The sequence below is a fragment of the Triturus cristatus genome, chromosome 11 (assembly GCF_964204655.1).
Source record: "Triturus cristatus chromosome 11, aTriCri1.1, whole genome shotgun sequence".
Taxonomy (NCBI): domain Eukaryota; kingdom Metazoa; phylum Chordata; class Amphibia; order Caudata; family Salamandridae; genus Triturus; species Triturus cristatus.
In genome coordinates, this window is record NC_140594.1 from 733,048,157 (window position 1) to 733,072,191 (window position 24,035).

The 24,035-nt window shown below is 43.8% G+C and overlaps 1 protein-coding gene across 5 annotated transcripts in view; it reads left to right on the forward strand.

Annotated features, from left to right (window-relative positions):
- RHBDD1 (rhomboid domain containing 1) overlaps positions 1–24,035 on the forward strand; it is a 411,942-nt gene that overhangs the window by 220,002 nt on the left and 167,905 nt on the right. For all 5 annotated transcript variants that reach the window (XM_085634376.1, XM_085634377.1, XM_085634379.1 and 2 more), the window contains 2 exons: positions 19,993–20,046; positions 21,772–21,906. In XM_085634376.1, the coding sequence (XP_085490502.1) occupies positions 19,993–20,046; positions 21,772–21,906 (189 nt within the window). The remainder of the gene's footprint in view (positions 1–19,992; positions 20,047–21,771; positions 21,907–24,035) is intronic.

Sequence of the window (24,035 nt, forward strand, 5' to 3'; positions counted from 1 at the left end):
ATTGACAGTCAATTATTGGCGTGTCCTGGAAGTAGAGGGGCAGTGCACTTTCATGTATACTTGTACCTCAGTTCTGTCTGGTCACTCTGTAGTGTCATCTGGCAGTAAACTGGTAAACACCACTTTGGGGCTGCCTGGAACATGAGCCACCATCCTTTGATAGAATTCTCACCTGATCCCTTGTAATTGAGTCTGGGGTTAAAGACCATCTGTGGAGAGTGCTAATTACCTCCCTCTTCCAAGGGCTATCTCAGGGTGCTATTTAAAGCTTCGGATCAGAAATGAGAAGAGAGCAACCAGTATTTTTGTTAGATAATCATCCTTTCCACCAATAGACACATACTGCAGTTGTTGAATGTTCCAGGTTCCAGGTCCATAAGTGCCACAGCTTTATGAAGCTGAATTCTGTGGAGTCTTTCAAGTTAAACATTTGTTTTCAAAGTCTATGCTTACTCTTTTATTTAACTTTACCCAATCTGATCCAGTACTCAGCTGATGCCAAATTTCCAGTAGACGTTTTTGTTTATTATAATTTGAAGGGATAGGGTTCCTGGTTTTCCTCCTATGTGAGCATGCAGATCTTCCAGTGCCCCATTATGAAGCCTAACCCCTTGGTTTCAGCATTGATGTGTATATAAGTCATCAAGGGATGTCTCTATTTCCCTGCAAAAACTGAATAATGAGATATAAAAAAAGGGATGTCTCTGGGACGAATATACTTCAAGGGCAGCCAAGGTCCCCAAGTCCCTCTCCACCACTGGCAGCCATTTTTTGTCCGCCCCTCCCCGTACACATGGGGCAATCTCCTTCTTGGCCTAGGGGTGGGAGTAAGGAGTTTGCGAATGCCAGATCCTTTCTGGCCACTGCCAAATTCCCTAACAAGATGGTCCTGTGCTCACTTCTGGGCTTTATCATTAATATAAATGCGGCATCACTAGAGAGATTAGATTTCGAACATTTTGAATGGGCCGGTGAGGAATTCCCTAGTTCCTCCTAGGCCGATCCAAAGATCAAAGTGGTGTGTGGGGTTAAGGGAGGTGCTGAGCCATTCCCACCAGCTCAAAACACTTTTTCTCTTGGTTGGAGGAAACAGTTTAGCTCCTCTGACCATCCATCCTTCCACCTCTACTACCCCAACTACAGAAATTGGTGAGAAGATGGCGATCAAGAGGGGGTGGAGTGGGATTGTTCCTAGTCCCTCCCCTTTGATTCCCCACCTCCTGATTGAGTTTCAGACAGCTCTCAGTGCTTCTCTGTTCAAGGGAGGAACGAACTGAGTTTCTATTCCCCAGCAAGTAGCTAGGTAATAATTGGATTTTTCCATAGTTTAAGGAAAAATCTAAAGAGTGTCTGACTCCTTTCAAAGGCACAGACACACACAAGTGTGTGCACCAGCAAGGAAACCAGACACTGTCTGTATTTTATTTTAACCTCAGAAAAAAAGCCAAACTATACCTGGCTCCTCCTTGGAGAGCAAACACACATAACTGTTCTCCAGTAAGGAGCACTGGAGCTGTTTGGGTTTTTTCATAGCCTCAGAAACCAGCTATACTGTGCTTGGTTTTTCACCTGGGCTCAAACACACACGTCTGTGCCCCAGCGAGGAGACACACACACTCATCTGTGTACCACTGAGGAGTATAGAGGGTGTTTAGATTTTTTTCTTAGCCTTAGGAAAAGTACATACAGTGCCTTTCTCCTTACTTGGGCACAGGCACACAAAGGTGTGCGTGCCGGCGAAGATCATGGATACTATTTGTTTTTTTTTTGTTAATCTGAGAATAAATCCAAACCATGCATGGCTCCTCGCAGTGGCGCAGACACAACAGCAGCAGCGGTGCGTCCATTAGGGTGCTGGGGCACTGACCCACAAGCCGCGCAGCTCCCTCGACGGCTGCTCTGGCTGAACTGACAATGCATGTCAGTCAGCATGACGCCTGACCGCCCACCCGCTTCAGAGTCTGAAGGGGGTGGGCGGTCCGGCATCATGCTGGCTGACATGCATTGTCAGACCAGGGGGTGGCGCGGAGCACAAAGCAGGCAGCAACACAAGTGCGCATGCTGGGTTTAGGTCGGAGAATTTTTCTTACCAGCCCAGTCAGGCGCACTAGTGTTGAGCCTGGCTGGCGGCTGCGCATTAGGAGAGCAAGGGTTGATCAATGCCGCAACCCTCGGTCTCCTAATGGGCAGGCGGGCGGCAAGTATCCCTGCTAAGCCAATCCTGGCGCTGCTGGAGCAGTGTCAGTATTGGCTGAGAGGGGTTGCCGCCAGTGACGTGCCTGTTCCTGGACCTGTTCAGAAGAAGTTGAAGGCGCCAGCCGCCAACGCAGGATGCAGACCCAGCAGCAGGGGCGGCGCAGACCCAGTAAGTTTCCTTTTAATTTAATTTTAAACTCCCCCCCTACCCCCACCCCCGCGCAACCCCCCCGCGAGTTTGCGAGCCACGACTGGTAAAAGCTTCTTTGCACTCGCTCTTCTTGCCTGGTGCTGCATGAGCTTGCAATGTGACCCTATTACCGCTGTTGGACTTTCCCCTAGGGTGACCAACCGTCCGTAAATTTCACGGACAGTCCGGAATTTCGGCCGTCTGTCCGTTGTCCGTGAAGGATTCTTTAACGGACGCCATTTGTCCGTAATTTTAACCGGGCACCGGTCGCACCACCCTAAAGAAGGCACAGCTTCCACCCACCTCCCTGTTTGACTCCGATGCTGTTGAGTAACAGACTCCGATGCAGTACCAAAGTTCAGATCCCAGCAGCATTGGAGAGGCACAGCGGGATGGCAACCCTCACACCTTCAGCCCTTGATGAGCTGTTAAGAGGTGCTTAAGGTGACTGGGAGGGAGGGGCTGCAGCTTCAGGAGCAGGGGCATCGATTCAGATGCAAACAGCCCTGAAGGCGTCATGTCTCTTCAATTTAGAGGGGCCTCACACATTTCCTTCCTGTCCAGGGCCTCAAAAATCGTAGAACAGGCCCTGATTACACCGAGGCAGCACTGGTTCTCTTCACAGAGCTTAATTACTGTCACTAAATTGTAAGCAAACCTCGGTTCTTCAAACATGCAGTTATAATGTAATAAAATAAAGAAATGGCGCAATCGCACCCACACTGATTAACAAAGTATGGAGGACAATCAGTTAAATCAGTTCTCTTAGAGTATCTCCTTTAAGTACTGTACATCACAGTGGGGATGGCAAAACTAACATTTTGGAAAGAGAGCCTGTCTTCTCCTTGTCGTGTCCAGGCCCTACCCCAACCTGGAAGAGACCAAGATGATACTAGAATACTGTATGCCCACCCTGGTGGATCCTGTTTCCCCTCCTGTGATGGCTCCTGCTCCCCCCCCCAGTGATGGCTCCTGCCCCCCCCCATGTGGTGGCTCCTGCCCCCCCCCACCTGTGATGGCGTCTGTCCCCCCTGTGGTGGATCCTCTCTCCGCCCTGGGTGGCTTCTGCCCCAGTCCTGGAATGGCTCCTGCAGCGAGGGTGAAGTTCTTGATGGGCCTCTTCTCAAAAAGGCTCAGCTCAAAATGAATGTGAAAAGGTGGGCGAGTGAGTAAGTGAAGGAATGGGTGGATGGCTGGATGAATTAGTGAAAGGGTGAATGGATGAATGAAAGATTGACTAGATGGATAATGAGAGAGGATGGATTGATGAGTGAGTGGAAGGATGGATGAAAGAAAAGGTAAATAGCTGGATGTATGGGTGGAAGGGTTGCTGGATGGGTAAAAGGGTGGATGGATGAGTGAAAGGATGGATGGATTGATGAATTGATAAGTGCAAGGGGGAATGGATGGACAGATGAGTGAAAGAGTGGATGTAAGGATGTATGAGTGAGTGAAAGGGAGGGTAGATGGACAAAAGGATGAACAGATGAGTGAAGGAGTGAAAGGATAAATGTATGAGAGAAAGGATGGATGAGTGATGGGGTCAATGGATGGATTCATGAGTGGATGAGTAGATGGATGGGTGGGTGGATGGAAGGAAGGATGGCTAAGTGAAAGGGTCGATGGAGAGAGAAAGGGAGGATGGATGGATGACTGAAAGGGTGGATGGGTGGAAGGATGAGTGACTGGGTGGATGGATCGATGAGTAAGTGAAAGGATGGCTGGATGGGTGAAAGGGTAAATGGCTGGATGGATGTGTGAATGAATGGATGGATGGGTTGAAGAGTGGATGGATGAGTGTACAGATGGATAGGGTGAAAGGGTGGATGGATGGATAATGGATATGTGGAAATGTGGATTTTCCTGATCAGTTATGTCCCCTATCTTGGACCCCAACGGTTCTATATGCATGTTACAAGTACATGTATGTTCCCTCCAGTTCCAGTTTCTAAGACGCAAACATATGTGTGTCTACCGTCAACATGTTCTCTGTCAGATCCGCCATCAATGGGCTGGATATTCGATTCCTAAGTATGAAAGGCCACCGACTTTATATGGCTAAGTTACTCCATTTTTACACTTCAGGCAAGTAGGCCCGATTCTGCCCTCAAAGCCTTTCCCTGCTCTCTGTCTCTGACAGCTTCAGCTTGAGCTCGCATCTGTATCCATGAACTTTGTCCTACTCCCTGTGCAGCTAACGGTGCCTGCCTCGGCCAGTTTTCGCCTGTCTGCCAAGAAGTTGTATTTCACCTTCGAATTATCTATTTTGCTCTCCAGCCGATGCATTCCTGTCCAGTGATTTAGGTAAACATTTCCTTTAGCTCACAAGCAAGGGACTCAGCCTTTCCGTCCTCCTGCAAGTGATTCATAGCCCTGTTGCCATGGAAAGTTTTCTGCCCCTCGCATCTCATATAGACACTTAGACGCTTGTACACGCACACAGTCAGTATAGAATAGATTCTGTCCGAGAGTCCTTCCTTGTGGATAACATAGTTCTTTAAACATAGGATGTTAGATATGATTTGGGATTAGGTTGACTTGACCCCAGACTTCTCGTCTCCACATGTAGAGCTAAATGTCAAGTCCCCTTCACCCCCTAGTTGCACGTCAATTACACGTCATGCTGCCGCGCGCGCATCTATGCCAAGTATTATCTTATAGATCCACCTATGTCTGATAATTCTAACCAATCATGTTTCTTTTATTTCTTATTACGCCTAGTTTCGATTATGTCACTGATTACGTCATTTTTCTTATCAAATGTTACGCCTTCTACATTCGTTTCATTGTAATGAACTTATTATAAAAATACATGTCTGTTAATAAATTATTGTACTTCACTTCCTGAACCTTCGTGGTGACGGAACCTGAGGGCCGCGACTCGAGTCGGCCATTTTGAATGGAATAAAGCCCATTAGAAACCTCTTATACCACGGATTCTGCCTCTTGTTATTTTGAGCTATTTACTTTAATTTAAGATTCCGCATGAAATTCAGTCCGGTAATATTTATTTTATTTACCACATAATGGCGCCCGAATAGGGACACTTTCTCATCTCACGCGCCGGCGGTGCGTTGCAGGCCCGGTCTCCTGCCACAGCTGGACGGACCATAAACGCGTACCAGCAGGATTTCCTGTAAGCTCCCTCCGGTCAAGCGGGGGCGACTGAGGCTGCAATCAACCCAGACGAGGCGGTGAGAAGTGCGAAGTATCCCGACCAGAGCCTAGCTGAGAGAGCAAGATCCGAGGTATACAGAGGCCCACCAGGTTTTCCGAAATTCCGACGTCCAGAGGGTCCGATGTCCGCAGTTATCGAGTCCTGTCCATTCTCTGAGGCCTTCCGTTTCAAGGAGCTACTCGGTGAGTACCATCGCCGAGGAGGCGTGTTGACGCGCACATAGGTTGTGCCGGTCAAGACGGATTTGGGTACACAAATCCGGTCTGCACTGTTTAGCAGTGTATATGTACTGTTTAGCAGTATATCAAGTATTCCGAAGTATTCAGTTATTGTCAAGAATTCAGCGTGGTGATTAGTTAGGCAGACTGTCATCATTGTCGATCATTGTTATAATGTTTAATGTTTAATGTTTAAAGTATTCTGAAAAATGTCTTGCATATTGTGGTATGAATGACTGTTCATTGTTCACTGTTCATTATTGTGTTTCTCGTATTAAGTAAGTTCAAGAGTAAGTATCAGGTCAGTTGTCAATATGCCGCTCTTCTCGAAGTTAAGACAGATTACTACCAGAAAAGGGGTGCTTGAAGAAGCAGTTCCTATTCCTCCTAGAGACACTCCAGGACATTTCATGTACCATAAACATGGCTTAGATGCCATATTGTTTCTTGATCTATGGGTAGATTATACCAGAGGATTACCGGAAAGTCAAAGGTGGCCCATAGCGGGAACCTGGGATGCAGAGTGCATCATGAAAGTGGAGGAAGAGTTATGGAAAAGAAAGGTCAGACAGTCACAGAAAGACGCTGTTGAGTTATGGCGTAAAGAATCTCATAGACGAACAGAAAAAGCACGTAGACAAGAAGAGAGGAGTAAAGAAAGTTCAAATAAAGTTCAAGAAAATCTATTAATTGAGGAAGGTATCCGAGTGAAATCAGAACAAGTAAATAGACAAAGAAATGCTCTTATGAATGGTATGTATCCCCTTCTAGCCGAAGGACTACCTAAGGCTGTTACGGAGGTGCCAAAAGACTTGCCACCCCCATTATTTCCAATTAAGGTACATCCAAAAGGGCATCCCAGAACCGCAGAAGATGTTTTTCTTTCCTCATATCTAGACGATGCAGCTCCCGAGTATGCTAACGCCACACCACATAGACCGTCTGGCGGAGGGGTTCAACGTCAGGATCAGGTATCTGTCCCCGTGCAAGTCCCGACGCAAGCTTCGGCAAGCACATCTGTTTCCGCATCTGTCTCCGCAGTCGACTCTACAGAGGTATCGACACCCATAGTTGCGGTGTCACGTTCGACGAACCCATTCACGCCCGACGCCCCAGATGGGGCCACGGGAGGTGCTAGCAGTATTTTTACACCACCTAGAATAAATAAACTTGTTTTTCAAGAGTCAGCACATTCACGTACACCTAAGTTCGTAAATGAACGTACGCTTAAGGAACTCCTTGTAAATTGTAGATATGACCCCGTGGTCGGTAAAGAGGACGAAATGGTCCTGGCATCATTACGTATCAGACGAGCCGCAGAGTATTTAGCAAGGTTACCAGGAATGACTACGCATCTAGATAACATATACCATTTTGTTCAAACCGGACGAGATCCAGGATGTATTAACAGAGCTATGGAATTCCAGAAAGTAGAAATACAAGGGGAACTGTTACGTTTCCTCATAAACTGTGTGATCAGAAATCAAGATCGTCCGGGGGTAGACCGGAATGCAATGCTTATTCTTACAAGATGGAGTCAGAATATATCAGAAGGGAGACACGATAAGCAAAATTGTATAATAGCCATGTGCCGGAAAATACGTAAAGAAATAGAGCGTATTCATGAAGAGAGATTGGGAACAGACGAGTTTGAGCAAGACGAAGTGTCCGAATCAGGGAATTCTGCAAGACAGTCAGAGACCATAGCCTATGTAGGCAGAGGAAGATCTTGTGAAAATACTAGATGTTTTTCTGATCCAATACACTCTGTATGTCCAAATAATAGCAGAACGTATCCGACGCCTGTAATAAATCTGAAGTCTCCTGAACATTCGTTTCAAGCCGCAGATAAAATACTACGAGAACGAAGGGGTTATCACCTCCTCGATTCCATGGATGAGCAAGAATTAGCCAGATCAGCCGTTCACTGGATTGTTAGTCCTGAAAAATACGGTGATGAGACCGTAGCACACACGTTTCTCAACCTCAGTACAGATGAACAACGTTTAGCTGGAATCTATATGATTCAGCAACTCCTCATATTATATAAGAGCCAACATGCTGACCCTGGTCCTTTACCTGATATATTAACGGAACTACTCACGAACAGATGGAGAGGTTCTAGTAACAAGCTAATTAAAGAGATATTAGTGTCACGTAAACAGTACGTCCTTTTTGTAAATCCAGATTCGCTCTCCCTGCCCCCCAGAGAAAGAGCACCGTACTACATAGATAGACAAAATCCCCTACGAGAAGTGCACCCAATAAAAGGCGAAGACAATGAGTTTCACCGTGTATTTGTTTACACACCCATATCAAAAATGGAATTATTAGAAATGAAGAAAGTAGTACCTAGTCATGACAAAGACCCAGCGGGTTTCCACCGAGAAATTAAAGACATGTTACTGATGGGAGAGTACACCTTTCCTGATATTATGACGATATTAAAGGTGCTTTTGCCTGCTGGCATTTATGAAAAACTGAAAGAAAAAGAGTGGGAAGTGGGAGACCAAAAGATAGACTGGACAGCATTAGCAGAGGAAGAAAGAGGCCGAGCTGCAGGTTCGGGGCTCGGGGATAAAGTTAAACTATTACCAGGTTTACTAGTACAGGTACTGCCACGTTTATTAACTACAAAAAAGGAAGATTGGGGTGCAATCACAGCCTGTAAACAAAAGCAAGATGAAGACACAAGCGATTATTATGCTCGATTTGAAAAATGTTTTGGTATAAATAGTGGTATAAAAGCAAGTAGTGACTCATATCCACATTTATTTGTGACAAAATTAGTGGAAAATGCATTGCCTCCAGTGAAGAATAGAATATTGAAATTCGAGAGTACCTGGCAAAGTAACACTCCGTCGCAAATGCTACAAATGTTACAGTATCATCACAATAGAATTAGGGATGAACAAGAACACGAGCATAAACGCATGAAGGATACAAAAATGAAAATGCTAGTTTCTCAGACAGTACCAGCAGATGGTCACAAAAAGGGTGTGACACATTCTGGTGATTCTGCAGTTCCTGTAAAAGGAACCTGCAATTACTGTAAACAACTAGGCCATTATGTACATGATTGTCAAGTCCTGAAACGTAATATAGCTACAGGTATTGCAAAAGAGAGACCACGATTAGTTAGACAAGATCAGAATGAACAAGGAGCTATGCAGCATGGACAGTCCGTGCCAGTTCAGCAACAGTCTATGCCAGCCTCACAGCAACCCATACAGTTTGTGCCAGCTGCACCACCGTTGCCTGCTACTGCCACACAAACCACAACACAACAAATGTATCAGACTGCACAGTATGAATACCCTGAGTATCAGCGTTACGCATGAACCAGCCTAGAGAGGGAAGTTGACTTACCGCTTATCGAGATTCCGGTAGATCAAGAAGGACCTTATGTACATAGTGAATTATTAGGTCAAGATAGAAAATTCTTACTCGATACAGGGGCAAGTCGAACAACCATAAAACGTAGTGAAGTTCCAGGGGCACCCCTCTCAGGCTCTCAAAATGTTTCCCTTGGTTTTTCAGGAAAACCTATTGTTAATGAAGTATCACAGCCTCTACCACTTACGATAGGACCTTTGACACGAACTACAGATTTATTGCTTACTAAATCATGTCCAGAAAATTTGTTAGGAATTAAAACTCTGAAAGCACTAGGAGCCATAATATGTTGTTCTCCGGAAGGAGTAAGGTTGTTTTTGCGTGATTTTAAAGGTCACTATGTGTCTAGAGACATGGATCCCCGACTACAGATTTTACCAGTACATCTATGGGCACAAGGCCCTACGGATGTTGGCTGCATGAACATTACACCCTATCGAGTTACATTGAAAGCAGGAGTGGTACTACCACGAATGCGACAATACAAGTTACCGCATGATGCTGTAGTGGCTTTGTTGAAAATCATTGATGAGCTAATTGCCCAGGGAGTAGTTGTAGAAACAGACTCCAATGTATGTAATTCACCGATAATTCCGATTCTTAAACGAACTGATCCTACTGCCCCACCAGTGTACCGATTGGTTATTGATTTGCGTGAACTAAACAAGTGTATTGTACCACAATTCCCCGTGGTCCCTGATATATCATCATTGTTGACAGCAATTGATTCCGAAGCAACATTTTTTACTGTAATTGATCTCAAGAATGCCTTTTTCAGCGTCCCAATAGATCCGGAAAGCCAATACTTGTTCGGATTCAGTTTAAATGGGCGCAGCTTTAAATTCTCACGCGCTCCTCAAGGATTTACGGAAAGCCCCAGCATCTACAGCCAAGCACTAAAACGAGAACTTGACAGTATCCACATGCCAGTCAATACTGCACTGCTTCAATATGTCGATGATCTGCTGATCACCGCGAGAAGCGAGCCAGAATGTGAAAAAGCTTCTCTGACAGTTTTACATTTCCTAGCCGACAAGGGGCACAAGGTGTCCCCTTCTAAGCTGCAATTCTGTGTTCAGCGAGTTATTTATCTTGGTCACTCGCTGTCCAAGGAGGGAAGGCAGCTTACACCAGATCGCATCCAGTTAATTGCTAACATGTCAATACCCCAGACACAAAAGGAGGTGCGGGCTTTCATAGGCCTCACTTCATATTGTAGGCAGTGGATCCCTCAGTACGCATTTCTAGCAAAACCACTCATTCAGTTAACCACACAGGAGGCAGCCACATCGACTGTTCTCCCTTGGACTCAGGAACATACACAAGCTTTTGAAAGCCTAAAGGAAGCTTTATGTCAAGCACCTGTTTTAGCAACACCATGTTATAGCAAACCTTTTACACTCTTTGTTACAGAACGCGAAGGTACTGCCTTGTCAGTACTCACTCAGGATCAAGCAGGATCACGTAAGCCATGTGCTTATTTTTCCAGTACATTAGATCCCGTAGCTCAGGCTTTGCCTGCATGCCTGAAATCAGTGGCAGCGACAGCTTTAGCAATCAGACAAAGCGATGCCATAGTATTAGGACACCCATTGACAGTACAAGTACCACATGCAGTAGAGGTTCTTGTGAACCGAACACAAACACAACACTTGACCATAGCAAGACTTACCGGTTATGAACTGACATTGTTTCAACCACACATAGAGATCCGACGGTGTAATACATTGAATCCTGCTACACTATTACCTGTAATTGGAACAGACCCACTAGCTCATGATTGTGTTGAAATCATTGAAATAAAGACGAAACCTAGACAAGACTTGACAGACGTTCCATTGTTAGATCCAGACCTGACGTTGTATGTAGACGGATCATGCATGAGAACAAGTAAAGGAGATTTAGTGGCCGCGTATGCAGTCACAACAGACACTGAAGTTATTGAGACACATTGTATAGATATTCTGTCAGCCCAAGCAGCAGAACTTATTGCTCTAACGCAAGCCTGTATTCAAGCCACAAATAAGAAAGTTAATGTATACACTGACTCACGTTATGCATTCGGAGTTGTACACGACTTCGGCGTGCTGTGGCGAGAGAGAGGTTATCTAACGTCCCATGGTGCCCACATTCAGCACGGGCCCCTCATTCATGCCTTGTTAGATGCAATACATCTACCCACTGCTATATCGATTATGAAATGTAAAGCACACACGAAGGTTACTGATACCATTTCTCAAGGCAATGATTTAGCTGACAGAACAGCTAAACAGACTGCTCAGAATCGCACATTAGACATGACAAAGCCAATAGTTCAGACACCAACACAGTGTATGACAATTAAGGATCCCACACTTGACGTAATTGACATACAGACACATGCCACAGCAGAAGAAATAAAGAAATGGACTGAACTAGGAGGGATCCAGACAGATCAAGGATGGATGACGAAGGAGAAATCTGTATGGTTTCTCCCTGATTCCATGGTTCAAGCCATTATAGCTACAGTTCACAGTCCAGCACATTTAGGAGAGAAGGCTATGCTAGACAGTATTCAGCACATTTGGTTCAACAAACATTTACGAGCAGCAGCTAAACAAAAAGTTCGTACCTGTATGATATGTTGTCAGTTTAATCCAGGAAAGAGTGTTCCCGTAGAGCAGGGTGGATTTCAGCCTCCTGACCATCCTTTTGAAGTCCTCCAGATGGATTATATTCAGATGGAACGTTGTCGAGGATTCAAATATGTCCTCGTAGTTGTCTGCGCTCTCTCTCGTTGGACAGAGGCGTATCCCGTATCAGATTACACTGCCCCGACTACTGCCAAGCAGCTAGTTCGAGAATTCTTCCCACGGTACGGTTTACCACGTGTTGTATATTCAGATAACGGTCAGCCTTTCTCATCCGAATTAATGAAACATGTCTCACTCTTGTTGGGATATCAGTGGAAATTCCACTGTGTCCGACATCCCGAGGCAGCAGGTCTCGTAGAAAGACATAACCAGACACTGAAAATCAGACTGTCCAAAATATGTAGAGAGAAAGGTGTCGACTGGATAGTAGCATTACCAGTTGCACTCTTTTACATGAGAATGGTAGCACACTCTAGAACAGGGCTATCCCCGTATGAGGTGATCTTTGGTAGACCGCCGAATATGTGGGGGACGCCTATACCACGTAAAATAACTGATGTTGACTGTAATATGCTGACAGATTACCTGGCTTCCTTGATGTCTGCACTACAATCTTCTCGTTCACAGGTAGCTGCAGCCTTTCCCGACAACACTGAGGCGAAACCCCATGACGTTGTTCCGGGTAATCTTGTCTTTGTGAGAAATTTCGACAGGAAGAGTCAATTGGAGCCCAGGTGGAAAGCACCCAAGTTGGTCCTGTTGACCACAAGAACAGCCGTGAAGATCGAGGGACGAAAAGGGTGGATTCATTCCAGTCACGTAAAAAAATTTCATGGACTACCTTCAGATATAGACACTGTGCCCTGCACTCCCTCACAGACTGATTCAAAACTTCCTTTTGTTGAACAGAATGACTCTCAGTGCTATAAACAGAAACTCAGGTCCAGATCTAAACTGTCGGACGATTTGATTGTTTAAGTCCTCTCCAAGGTGAAGCGGTTGAATCTGTCCCGACATGTACCCCTTAGGTCTGAATCATGTAGAGTCCAGAATCATAATGAAACGACATGCGTATTGTAAATTACTGCGTAACCACTGTATTGTGACTTTATTAATTTTGTCTTCCTTGAGTTTTTTAATAGTTACTGCAAGTATATTGTTGCATATGTATTATCCTGTTTCTAAACGTGTTTTCAATATAACTGATGAACATTCTTTTAGTGACCTACCGCCACATGAATTATCTTATAGACTTGCGCTGCGCAATAACACATTCATTAGTATGTTACATCATTCCCATCAGACTAGTAATGCGACCAATTGTTGGGTGTGTGGCCGACTCCCTCCCTATCAGAATAACAAAGGAGTTCTGCCTTTCTTTCCACATCCGTTCACACACAATGGCTCCTGTGGAGCATGGTTTAGTTTATTAAATTCCATAGACCCAGACACAGCAGTTTATCAACAACATTGGATATGGGGAAATCTGAATCTAGTTTTATTCAAAGTCTGTCACCCTAATAAGGAGGGTCACCTCAGTAGAACAGGAACTGATTTAGAAAATGAAGTGTATAAATTAGGTAATTTTACGCCTAATCTTATGATTTTGAATGTCAAATCCGAAGTTGAACTAATTCTGCCCACTATGTCAGTATTTCCAGTTAAGGGTGAATTATGTGTAAGAAAAGTTGGTTCCATACATATGGGCCATAGCCAATGCGTTACTACAGTAGAATATAGTGATCAAGGTAAATCTTCATTTAGAGCTTCTCGCCATTCTTACTTCATATGTGGTCAGACGGCATATATGCGTCTGCCTCTAGATTGGGATGGTACCTGTTACATCGCATTCCTTTTGCCACCTGTTTTCCTAGCTCCCCCTGATTATTATCGAAATGTTCATTTAGTACACAATAGAGAGCAAAGAGATCTCCCAGTTGTCGATTATACTGAGACAGCATGGGACAAGTATGTAGATTTCAATAAAGGTATCTTTCCTTATATAGGTACTATATCAAATAGTAAGCTGATACGCAGACTCACCAAGACTCTTGAAGCTGTAGTAAACGAGACTATAGCCGCCCTAGGCAATCTGACAGAGGAACAATCAGTGATGAGAATTGTTGTTCTCCAGAATCGTCTTGTTGTTTATGCCTACAATGTGGACCAGCGATTTGTGGTCTGTGTGCCACATCATGCATTCCACATCACAGTTCTCGTTCAAAATGCCGGAAGGAAGAAGAAATGATGCTCCATGAGCAAATCGATGGAATAATGAAGATTGATGTCTCGTGAAGGGCAAGAAGGGGACAAGGAGGGAATGTGGAAATGTGGATTTTCCTGATCAGTTATGTCCCCTATCTTGGACCCCAACGGTTCTATATGCATGTTACAAGTACATGTATGTTCCCTCCAGTTCCAGTTTCTAAGACGCAAACATATGTGTGTCTACCGTCAACATGTTCTCTGTCAGATCCGCCATCAATGGGCTGGATATTCGATTCCTAAGTATGAAAGGCCACCGACTTTATATGGCTAAGTTACTCCATTTTTACACTTCAGGCAAGTAGGCCCGATTCTGCCCTCAAAGCCTTTCCCTGCTCTCTGTCTCTGACAGCTTCAGCTTGAGCTCGCATCTGTATCCATGAACTTTGTCCTACTCCCTGTGCAGCTAACGGTGCCTGCCTCGGCCAGTTTTCGCCTGTCTGCCAAGAAGTTGTATTTCACCTTCGAATTATCTATTTTGCTCTCCAGCCGATGCATTCCTGTCCAGTGATTTAGGTAAACATTTCCTTTAGCTCACAAGCAAGGGACTCAGCCTTTCCGTCCTCCTGCAAGTGATTCATAGCCCTGTTGCCATGGAAAGTTTTCTGCCCCTCGCATCTCATATAGACACTTAGACGCTTGTACACGCACACAGTCAGTATAGAATAGATTCTGTCCGAGAGTCCTTCCTTGTGGATAACATAGTTCTTTAAACATAGGATGTTAGATATGATTTGGGATTAGGTTGACTTGACCCCAGACTTCTCGTCTCCACATGTAGAGCTAAATGTCAAGTCCCCTTCACCCCCTAGTTGCACGTCAATTACACGTCATGCTGCCGCGCGCGCATCTATGCCAAGTATTATCTTATAGATCCACCTATGTCTGATAATTCTAACCAATCATGTTTCTTTTATTTCTTATTACGCCTAGTTTCGATTATGTCACTGATTACGTCATTTTTCTTATCAAATGTTACGCCTTCTACATTCGTTTCATTGTAATGAACTTATTATAAAAATACATGTCTGTTAATAAATTATTGTACTTCACTTCCTGAACCTTCGTGGTGACGGAACCTGAGGGCCGCGACTCGAGTCGGCCATTTTGAATGGAATAAAGCCCATTAGAAACCTCTTATACCACGGATTCTGCCTCTTGTTATTTTGAGCTATTTACTTTAATTTAAGATTCCGCATGAAATTCAGTCCGGTAATATTTATTTTATTTACCACAGATAGATGAGTGAAAGGATGGATGAGTGAAATGATAGATGGAAGGAAACATGATGGATAGGTTTGCAAATGGTTGAATATGTTTGGATATGGATGGGCTTACTTATATACCATTGCGCGACCTCCTCTGATGTGTCTGTAAAACTTAACTATTGTCCTGAAGTTTTGTCCTGAATTTTGACCTCCTGTCCTGAATTTGTGTCCTGAATTTTGACCCTTTGTCCTGAATTTTTACACTCACCGTCCTGAATTTGCACCAATGCCAGTTGGTCACCCTACTTTCCCCGCGCCGGGTAGACCTGGACGGTTTTCCATGGAGCGCTGTGTATTTCGTTGGTGTTGTGGGCTTCAGTCGTGTGCGTTCAGACGTTCTTCAGGCAGCTGTTGCCCCTCTGCCCTGCCCTGCAGGTAAGTGTGTGGGTGTGAGCGTTTTACTTTTTACTAGTTTGTCTCCTTTTGCTCTCTCTGTTCGTGTCTTCTTGTTCCAGAAGTTTTTAGTTCTCCGACTCGTAGTATCATTTGTTTCTGTTTCTTAAAAAGGAAATGCCGCACTGTGATTTGACTTGAGATCATTGTGCCTTCACATGTTTGCTTCCTTTGGGATACCCACTGGGGCTTTATTTATGTTCTTTATTTCCAAGGCTGTGGCCTTTGCTCAATGTATGTTCGTGTTATCAGTGGTCAGTCAGAGTGGAACAGAATTATTCAAATTGTTGGTTTTATTTTAAGCTTTTGGTTTATACAGCAGTCAACTTTATTTTGACCATGTATATGTCATATTTAAACGAAATAATTCTTTCGAAAAACTGGTGTAGCAATTTTAAGATGGATATTGATTTGGGTGTGCATTTATTGCACGATTGTCTGTGCGGGTTAAGATCAGCTACCGCCGAAAATGTTGTTTATTTTTTACATGAAGTGCCACTTTATAGTTGTTAGTCCCTCCCGAGTGGCGTGTGTGCGTCACTGTATCTGTGTGTATTTGTACGGCTTTATTTCTCGTTGCAGAAATAGCACATCCTTGCTCCACTAATAATGACGTGCTACGTCGCTCATTGCCACTGCAGCCGGAATTCCTTTTCACTCGACGTCGAAGTCATTACCGGGCTGCGGAGATCCTTATAGGAACTGATATGTTAGAAAAAAATGAGCAGCAACCTCCAGGCCCATTATTCTAGGGTTTTGTTGGATATGGGAGACTTCCCTTTTATCGCCTGCGAATAGTTGTGGTCTGTGAATAGACGCAGGTAATCCAAGCTTCAGGGAGCCTAAGCAAATGAAAAGCTTGATTCTATTTTGTGCCAGCTTATAATTCTTTTCTTTTGCGTTCTGCGTTGTAGTCATGTGGTAGCTGTTTTTCCCCTGGGGGGTTTCCTGATATGATGCTGACGTCAAATGCCTTGAAGGGAAATGTCTTCATAAAATGGTTAGAAGGTGGTATAAATTATAGAGAAATCATGCTTGTTATTGTGTACATGCGAAAGCGTACACCCACCTTGCTGACTCTAATAGTACACCAAAAATTCATACACTGCAGATTGAAATACATACTTGTGTGTTTTATAATAAGTATATCTGCCATTTGATGAAATGTGAATTGAAGTGTCGGTCTGAGATTTTTGTAAGCTTCTCCAAATGGTTAAATATTTTGATTAAAAAAAAAAAGGTATGGGCTCGCGTGTTCATGTTCTCATGGGCCCTTACACCAAACACATAAACACTATGCCAGATGCATACTCTGTTTTCTATGGCGGGCCCAGTCATGTAAAACATAACATACCAGGCGCATTTATAGTTCACACTCCTGAGGAATCTCTTGGTGCTATTGGAAGATTCTGGACATTTATGGTCACTCAACTCAATGCTCAGACACTTTCATCATCATCGGCCTCTGTTCCTGCGTTCCCTATGTATTGTAATGGCAGGTACTACCATTATCCATTTTAATGGTGCTCAATAGTCCTGTATTCATACTTACGACCTTGACATCACAGCAGGCTTGAACAGTGACCATTTAACATAGTGAACCCTCTCACTGGCAGAAGCAAGGAAAACATTTGGTTCTTTTAAACTTATTTGCGATGAAGAAGCTAGGGAAGGTGGGTGCTATCAGATGCTGATTTAGGTGGTGATTATGACTGAACATTATTAAATTTTAGCTCTAAGAACCTCAGGTGAAAGCTGTCCACGCTGTGTGCACTGTGCTATGAATCCCTGCTAATCTCCGGCTGTCTTTGTTTCCAGTAAACTCCTACCTCTCATATTCGATTTCTTTGAGTCATCGCTCATTTTGGAGCACTTGAGTGGTAGATGTGTAATTTGCGATATAATGTCCCTTGGAGGCAGGTACCTAATGGTGGCAACCCTTGGTGTCATCGACATATGAGAATGAGTTACTTAAGGAAGGCATAAGGCTGAACTGCGCGGTGCATTCCATATTCATTCTGATTTTTTTTTTTTAAGTGCAGGTTGTGTCTTTTGGTGCAAAGTGCTTAGAAATGCGCTCATTAGTGTCGAGCTCTTCAAGATACTTTTTGAATGAGGCAAGCTTGCATTTAAGGGAGTAACCTGCAGTTCCTGAGCGCTGCGGATCAAGGTTGCACTACAATGGCAGATTGCTGTGGGAAGATTTACGCAGCCTTTTCACCTTGACTCAATTTCATTCTAATGTTTTCTTCACACACTTCTTGTGCTTCAAAATGCTATATTTGGATCCCCCTTTGTTCAACAATTTGCAGTAAATATGTGGTGTAGAACCCACCATTTGAATCCATTTTTTTCAAAATTTTCTTGCGGGGGAGAAACCCCCGCACCCTCCTTTTGCAGTTCAGGCTCGCTCGCTTCGTTCGCTTGCTTATTACATTAGGGCACAACATTTTTCGCCCACCAATTCAAAATCCACCAGCTGCCACTGCACAACCATGCTCCAGTGGAGGAGCCTGGGCACTGTTCAGATTTTTTCTTAGCCTCAGAATAAAACCAAACTTCCCATGGCTCCTGGTGATGCACAGACACACTTGTCTTTATCCCAGCGAGGAGTCCGCAGTTTGGCTTTTTTCTTAGCCTAAGAGTAAATCGAAAGAATTCCTGGCTGGGGTGCAGACCACACACACACATCTGCACCCCAGGGAAGAGTTCAGGTGCTATTTGGATATTTTCTTAACATAAGAAAAAAATCAAATCGACCCTCGCTCCTCAGTGAGGGGCAGACAGACACACACACATACCTGTTCCCCAACAAGGAGCTGTACACTCTTTGAATTTTTCCTCTGCCTCAGCATAAATGCATACTGCACCTGGGCACCTCGTTGGGGCCCAGACATGCATATGTCTGTGGACACCGAGGTTCCAGTTGCTGTTTCAATTTTTTTCATATGGTAAAAAAAAAAAAAACAGGATCTGGCTCTTCGCTGGGGCACAGAAACACTTCTGGACCTGGAGTCATCCCACAACTAGGAAGCCTATCAATAACAGATATTTCTGGGCTGTAAACAGTGGAAAGAGTCATGGGTGGTGTGACTTGTGAGGAAGCCACCACTTGTTCTTACCTAGAATTCTCTGCAGCAGTCAAACATTGCGTTAAAAATATTTCCTCACATTTCAATGATGGAAAGTTTCAGAATGTGCAGAGAATAGCAAAACTGTCACCACTCAGTGTTCCTACAAATAAAAGCAGTACCTAACAAGTCTAGGTGGGTCGTCCTGATCACCAGGTCCACCCACATATCTGGGGTATTGGTTATATCAGCAGATGTGCAGAAACATTGGAAGGTAGGACTTTTGCCCTTGGTAGAAACTTCTGGGGTTTTGTGTCACAGAAAAGGTAGACATTGTAATTGTGTCACCCAATGATCGACATTACAGGTAATTCTGGTTCTAGACTTTATTGGGAGTCATGCATGCCATACACCAGGGATTTCCTTGTGCCTCTGGTTTTCAGAAATGCTTGGGGTTGGTATGTTTCCTGGGCGCCAGCCAAGCTGCACCCAAATTCCCTGGTGTCTAAAGTGTGGATCCCTGATCAAAACCATGGAAAAGCCACCCATGTCGGAAAACTCACAGAAAAGCCACTCATGTCTGAAAACTCACTATCACAAGACTAAGGGGAACACAGATGTGGGACAAGCCTAGCTAGGGCTATGAGTCTGTATGAGGAACACTGCCACAGTTTTGTGATCTGCACCAATAATACATAATAGATTGTACAGACTACATTTCCTAGGAAAATCCATGTGTATTTGGTATTGCTGTACTCCATGTATTTAGGGCAACATTTCTTTGACTAGCGTTCTGGAATTTGTTTGTTTGTTTGAGAATACAACAAAATACTGAGAAACTTTAAAAAACGACAATATCTACACATTATTCATTATATCTTCATGTTGCAATCATATATTGATGCTGGGTTTTCACCAATAAACCCCCCAGAATGTACTGAAAAAAAAGTATGCAGTTTGTATGGGTGCACAATAAAGGCAAAACAAGTTCTGATACAGAGGTACACAAACACCCAGGCAGTGAAAGTGTTAAGTATGCATGCCACAATTTAGGCCATCATTTCCTGAAATTTTAAATATGCCAGCATTTTAATTTTGACAAACAAGATAGTAAACCGAAGACAGATTATATTTTATGACTTTTGATTATTTTTTTATAAAATCAGTCTTTCTCTTCTTGGTAGCTATTCTTCTGTACGATGGAAGTTCTGCACGACCGACATTCTACAGCAGTCATGGTAAACATTTACCTATTTTATTTGATGACGTGAATATGTTGCGAATGCAGCTTCCTTTATATTATCATCTTTCATGGTATTAAGATTTTGGCAGTGCTGAATGTACTGGGACATCTCTATTCTTGTTAGATCCCCTTTATTTAGAAATTCCATCCAATGAAAAGGTGGACCAGCCTCAAAAATCATAATTCACACCAGTCCAGTGATGGGCACATCTCCCCAGGTATTTCTTCTAAGAAAGATAGGGTATAGCCACCAACAGATTAAAGGGAAGATTTTCTAAGAGGGAATAGGCAACAGTCCCCAAGTGCGTTTTTCCCACTTTACGGAGAGCTCTCCTGCTCAAATTGGTCATCAGAATGCATATTGCACTCCACACCGTTCAGGAACCACGAAGAAAGGGAAGTTGTATTCAGACAAATTTAGAATTATATTTACCCAGGCACTGAAAACAGTTTAGGTCGGAATTTTGGGTTTTCCAGGTCTCTAGCATGGTTGCAGCGTGCATCCACAAAACAGACAAGATTGAAACCACCTTGGTGTCTTCGAGTTAGTTCTCCAGGGCCCAAGCCAAGGACAGGGAAGCCAGATAGTCATTAACCCTGCTCAGTGAACCACACTTTAAGGGGTTACTCTTGGTCCTATAGTGTCTTGCACTAAGCTGGAAGAGCACAAACTTGTTGTGGAGCATTTCCAGCATGCTGGACATTTCAAATATTGCCTCCATACCTAAGGGATCAGCCAAATTTTATGTCCTTCAACAAAAAACTGACAACTTCTCTCTTTTGATATACCTAATCCTCTCTTCAGTTGCCTCTAAAATTACTATGTTCTCCTAGGGAGAACCTGACGTACAGTCCTACAGTCCAGAAGACTAAATTCAGAATACCCAGGACCTTTTTGTTCACACCTGAACTTACTGATATCTTAATAAAAATGTGAAGCTGCTCCTAGTCAAGAGCCAGAGCCATATAAGCACGTGAACAAATACATAGATAAAACTGGGTGGTAGGACAGAACAAACAAAATGGAGGCAAGCGCAAATGGAGAAAGTGCAATATCCAGGAGTGATTTACAGTATTCATGTGTAAAAATTGAATTCCACAGAGAGAGAGAGAGATAGAGAGTGTGTGTAAGCACTTTGCATTTATATACAATGACGATGCAGGCCTAATTTTAAACCATTTATATGTTGTACAGTAGACTATAGGCATAGTATACCAGTCTCTGCTTAAGATACTTTGATAGTTCTGACATTATTTTACAAAATTCTACATTTTTCGCTGCATCTGCCCTGACATTTTGGGATATATTTTAGGTGGCATATGCATGTCTTGTGAATAACCTTAAAATAATTTCTTTGTTCAGCGAATATCATTAAAAACCTGGCTATTTAAACAACAGAATTTTTTGGGGATCCTCTGACCTCGTCACTTTAGCGCCAAGATGCCCCGGGTATACATTGTGCTTAACGAGTTATTTCATTCATTCATTCAAAGCTAAGAATAAACATGACACAAATGCAATTGCCACATTGTTTTGGAACAGTGTGAATTCCCAGGAGTAGCCAATGGCATACAGTGCTTCAGATCCTAAAACCTAAGAGAAAAGTGGCAGTTTTAAGGTCCTGGGTCAATTGTCCTACTTTGTGCATGCCAACATTTTAACTTTCTTTTTCTGGGGTTTCTATTTACAAAAGGTAATATTTTGAATTGTGTCCTCCAGGATATTCCGGACATAGAAGCCATGGAACCCAGCAGAACTGGCAGAACCCACCAAGGGACTACTCTGCATACACAGGAGGGCTCAGTGAAGAGGAACAGTTTCAAAGAGCTCTCCGAAACAGCTTCAGTGAAAGAGGTACAGGATGTGCAGATGAGATTTTAAACAAATGTCCCACTTAGAATTGTGTGCCTTTCTTGGGAAGTTCAGCCTAATTGATGAGGAGTCAAAGAAATGGCAGAGAAGGGAATTGGAGTAAGACTTGACTGCAGTGCTGACTTTCTGCAGGTGGTTGTAGGTGAGTGGCACCAGCTCTCCTTATTGAGGACTGGGATTTATTTGTGACTCATCGGACTATAAACTAGTGCGGGAAAGGGGAAAGCAGAAGCAACCGATGGCAAAGCAGTGGCAGGGGAGAAAGCAGAAGGAAAATACCTGCAAGAGTCAGATACAGAGACAGGAATTGGAAGGTGGTGGAAGAAATAATGATAAGATGGAATCAGAGCTAGACAGCCTTGGTATCCAGTAAGCTCTGCATTTGCCACTGCAAGTAGCATGCTTCTAAGGAAAACTTTGGACTCATGACTGCTTTTTATACACATTAAGCGCCATGTTACTACACCCTGCAAACCTCACACGATGCCTCTGCAATCTATAAATGCATGCATTATTTTCTGCTGTCTTTATACTCCCCTAAATCCACAGTTTTCAACTGATTTAAAAAAAAGTAAATGCAGCTGGGTGGCTGAAGCCTTAGACAGTGGTGGCCGGCACGGATCAGGAGTGGCGGAGTGTGGGTGGGTTTAAAAAAGAGAAAAAACGTACCTCCTTGCCGCGTTTCTCCTTCGTCGTCTCTCCTGGCCAGAACGGAACAGGAAGCACCCGGGCTCCCTTAAGCACATCACAATGCTGCAATGCAGTGTTGTGATTGGTCTGAGTGCCTTGGCTTGGCGCTCAGACAGGTGGTCTGAGTGCCGTGAATCGGTGCTCAGACAGGCAGTGGGAACCTGGGCATGTTCTCCACCCAGGCTGCATACCTGGGCATGTTCTCCACCCAGGCTATAATGAAGCCTGGGTGAAGAACAGCCTCAGACGGCCGGCTAAACAGTCATGCGCACTTACAGTGTGCCACCACTCCCCCCTGCTCGTCTGTCATCAGAGCAGCCCCTCCCGTAAAGATGCTGCAGCAAGAAAAACTAAAATGATAATTACCTTGGGTTATTATCATTTTATTTTTCCTTTATTTCACTGCTGCAAAGCAGTGAGATGACGCTCCTCCGCCTTAGCGGAGGAGCGTCCACTGGCCTTAGAACAAATTTTTAGGGCTATGTAATCATGCTCAATTCACATTATTTTTCTGTATGTTAATTTTTTATATGTATATCTTGAAAATATGAAAATAGATGGGCTTTCCTTACTGTGAACGCCTGTGAATAAGAAGGTATTATTATATTATCAGTTTCTAAATGAGATAACCTAGATCAGTGGTTCTTAACCTGTAGTCTGGGGACCCTTTGGGATCCACTGCGCCTATTCAGGTGGTCCAAGACTGATTGGAAAATTAAATAATATTAACAGATTAATAAGTTGTATATAAATAATGCAGCAAAATGTAAAATGTATCATGTTAAAACATTCTGTAAATGTGATGGTATTTGAAATTAGAGGCTAAAAGTTAAGTTGATATCCTCAGATTGATTTGTGGGAGCAGTGCAAGTGTTATGTTATGATGATTTGTAATTTGTATGGCACACTAATCACCCTTGAGAGTACCTCGTTGCTTGAGTAGGTGTAGGCATGTAGTCCGCTCGGAGTTATTCAGAGTCAAGTCTTCAGTTTATTGTGGAACTTTAGAAGTTAGGAGGAGGTTCTGATGTGTTGAGGGAGGTCATTCCATATTTTGGGTGTGACATAAGAGAGAGCGACCTCCTGCTCTGCTTTTGTGAAGGCTGGTGAAAGGGTATGCAGCTGTTCAGGTATGCTGGTCCAGTGCTGTGTAAGGCTTTGCATGAGTGCATGAGGATTTTCAATTGGCTGCGCTTGTGAATGGTGAGCCAGTGAAGCTCGTTGAGGTGCGGTGCGGTGCGATGTGAGTACGTCGGATGAAGTAGAGTATGAGCCTTGAGGCTGCATTCTAGATGGTCTGAAGTCATTTTAGGTGTTGCTTGGAGATTTCAGTATAGAGAGCGTTGGCGTAGTTGATCCTGATTGTGATGACTGCTTGTGTGATGTTCTTGCCTGGTGTTTTGTGGCAGCCACTTGAAGAT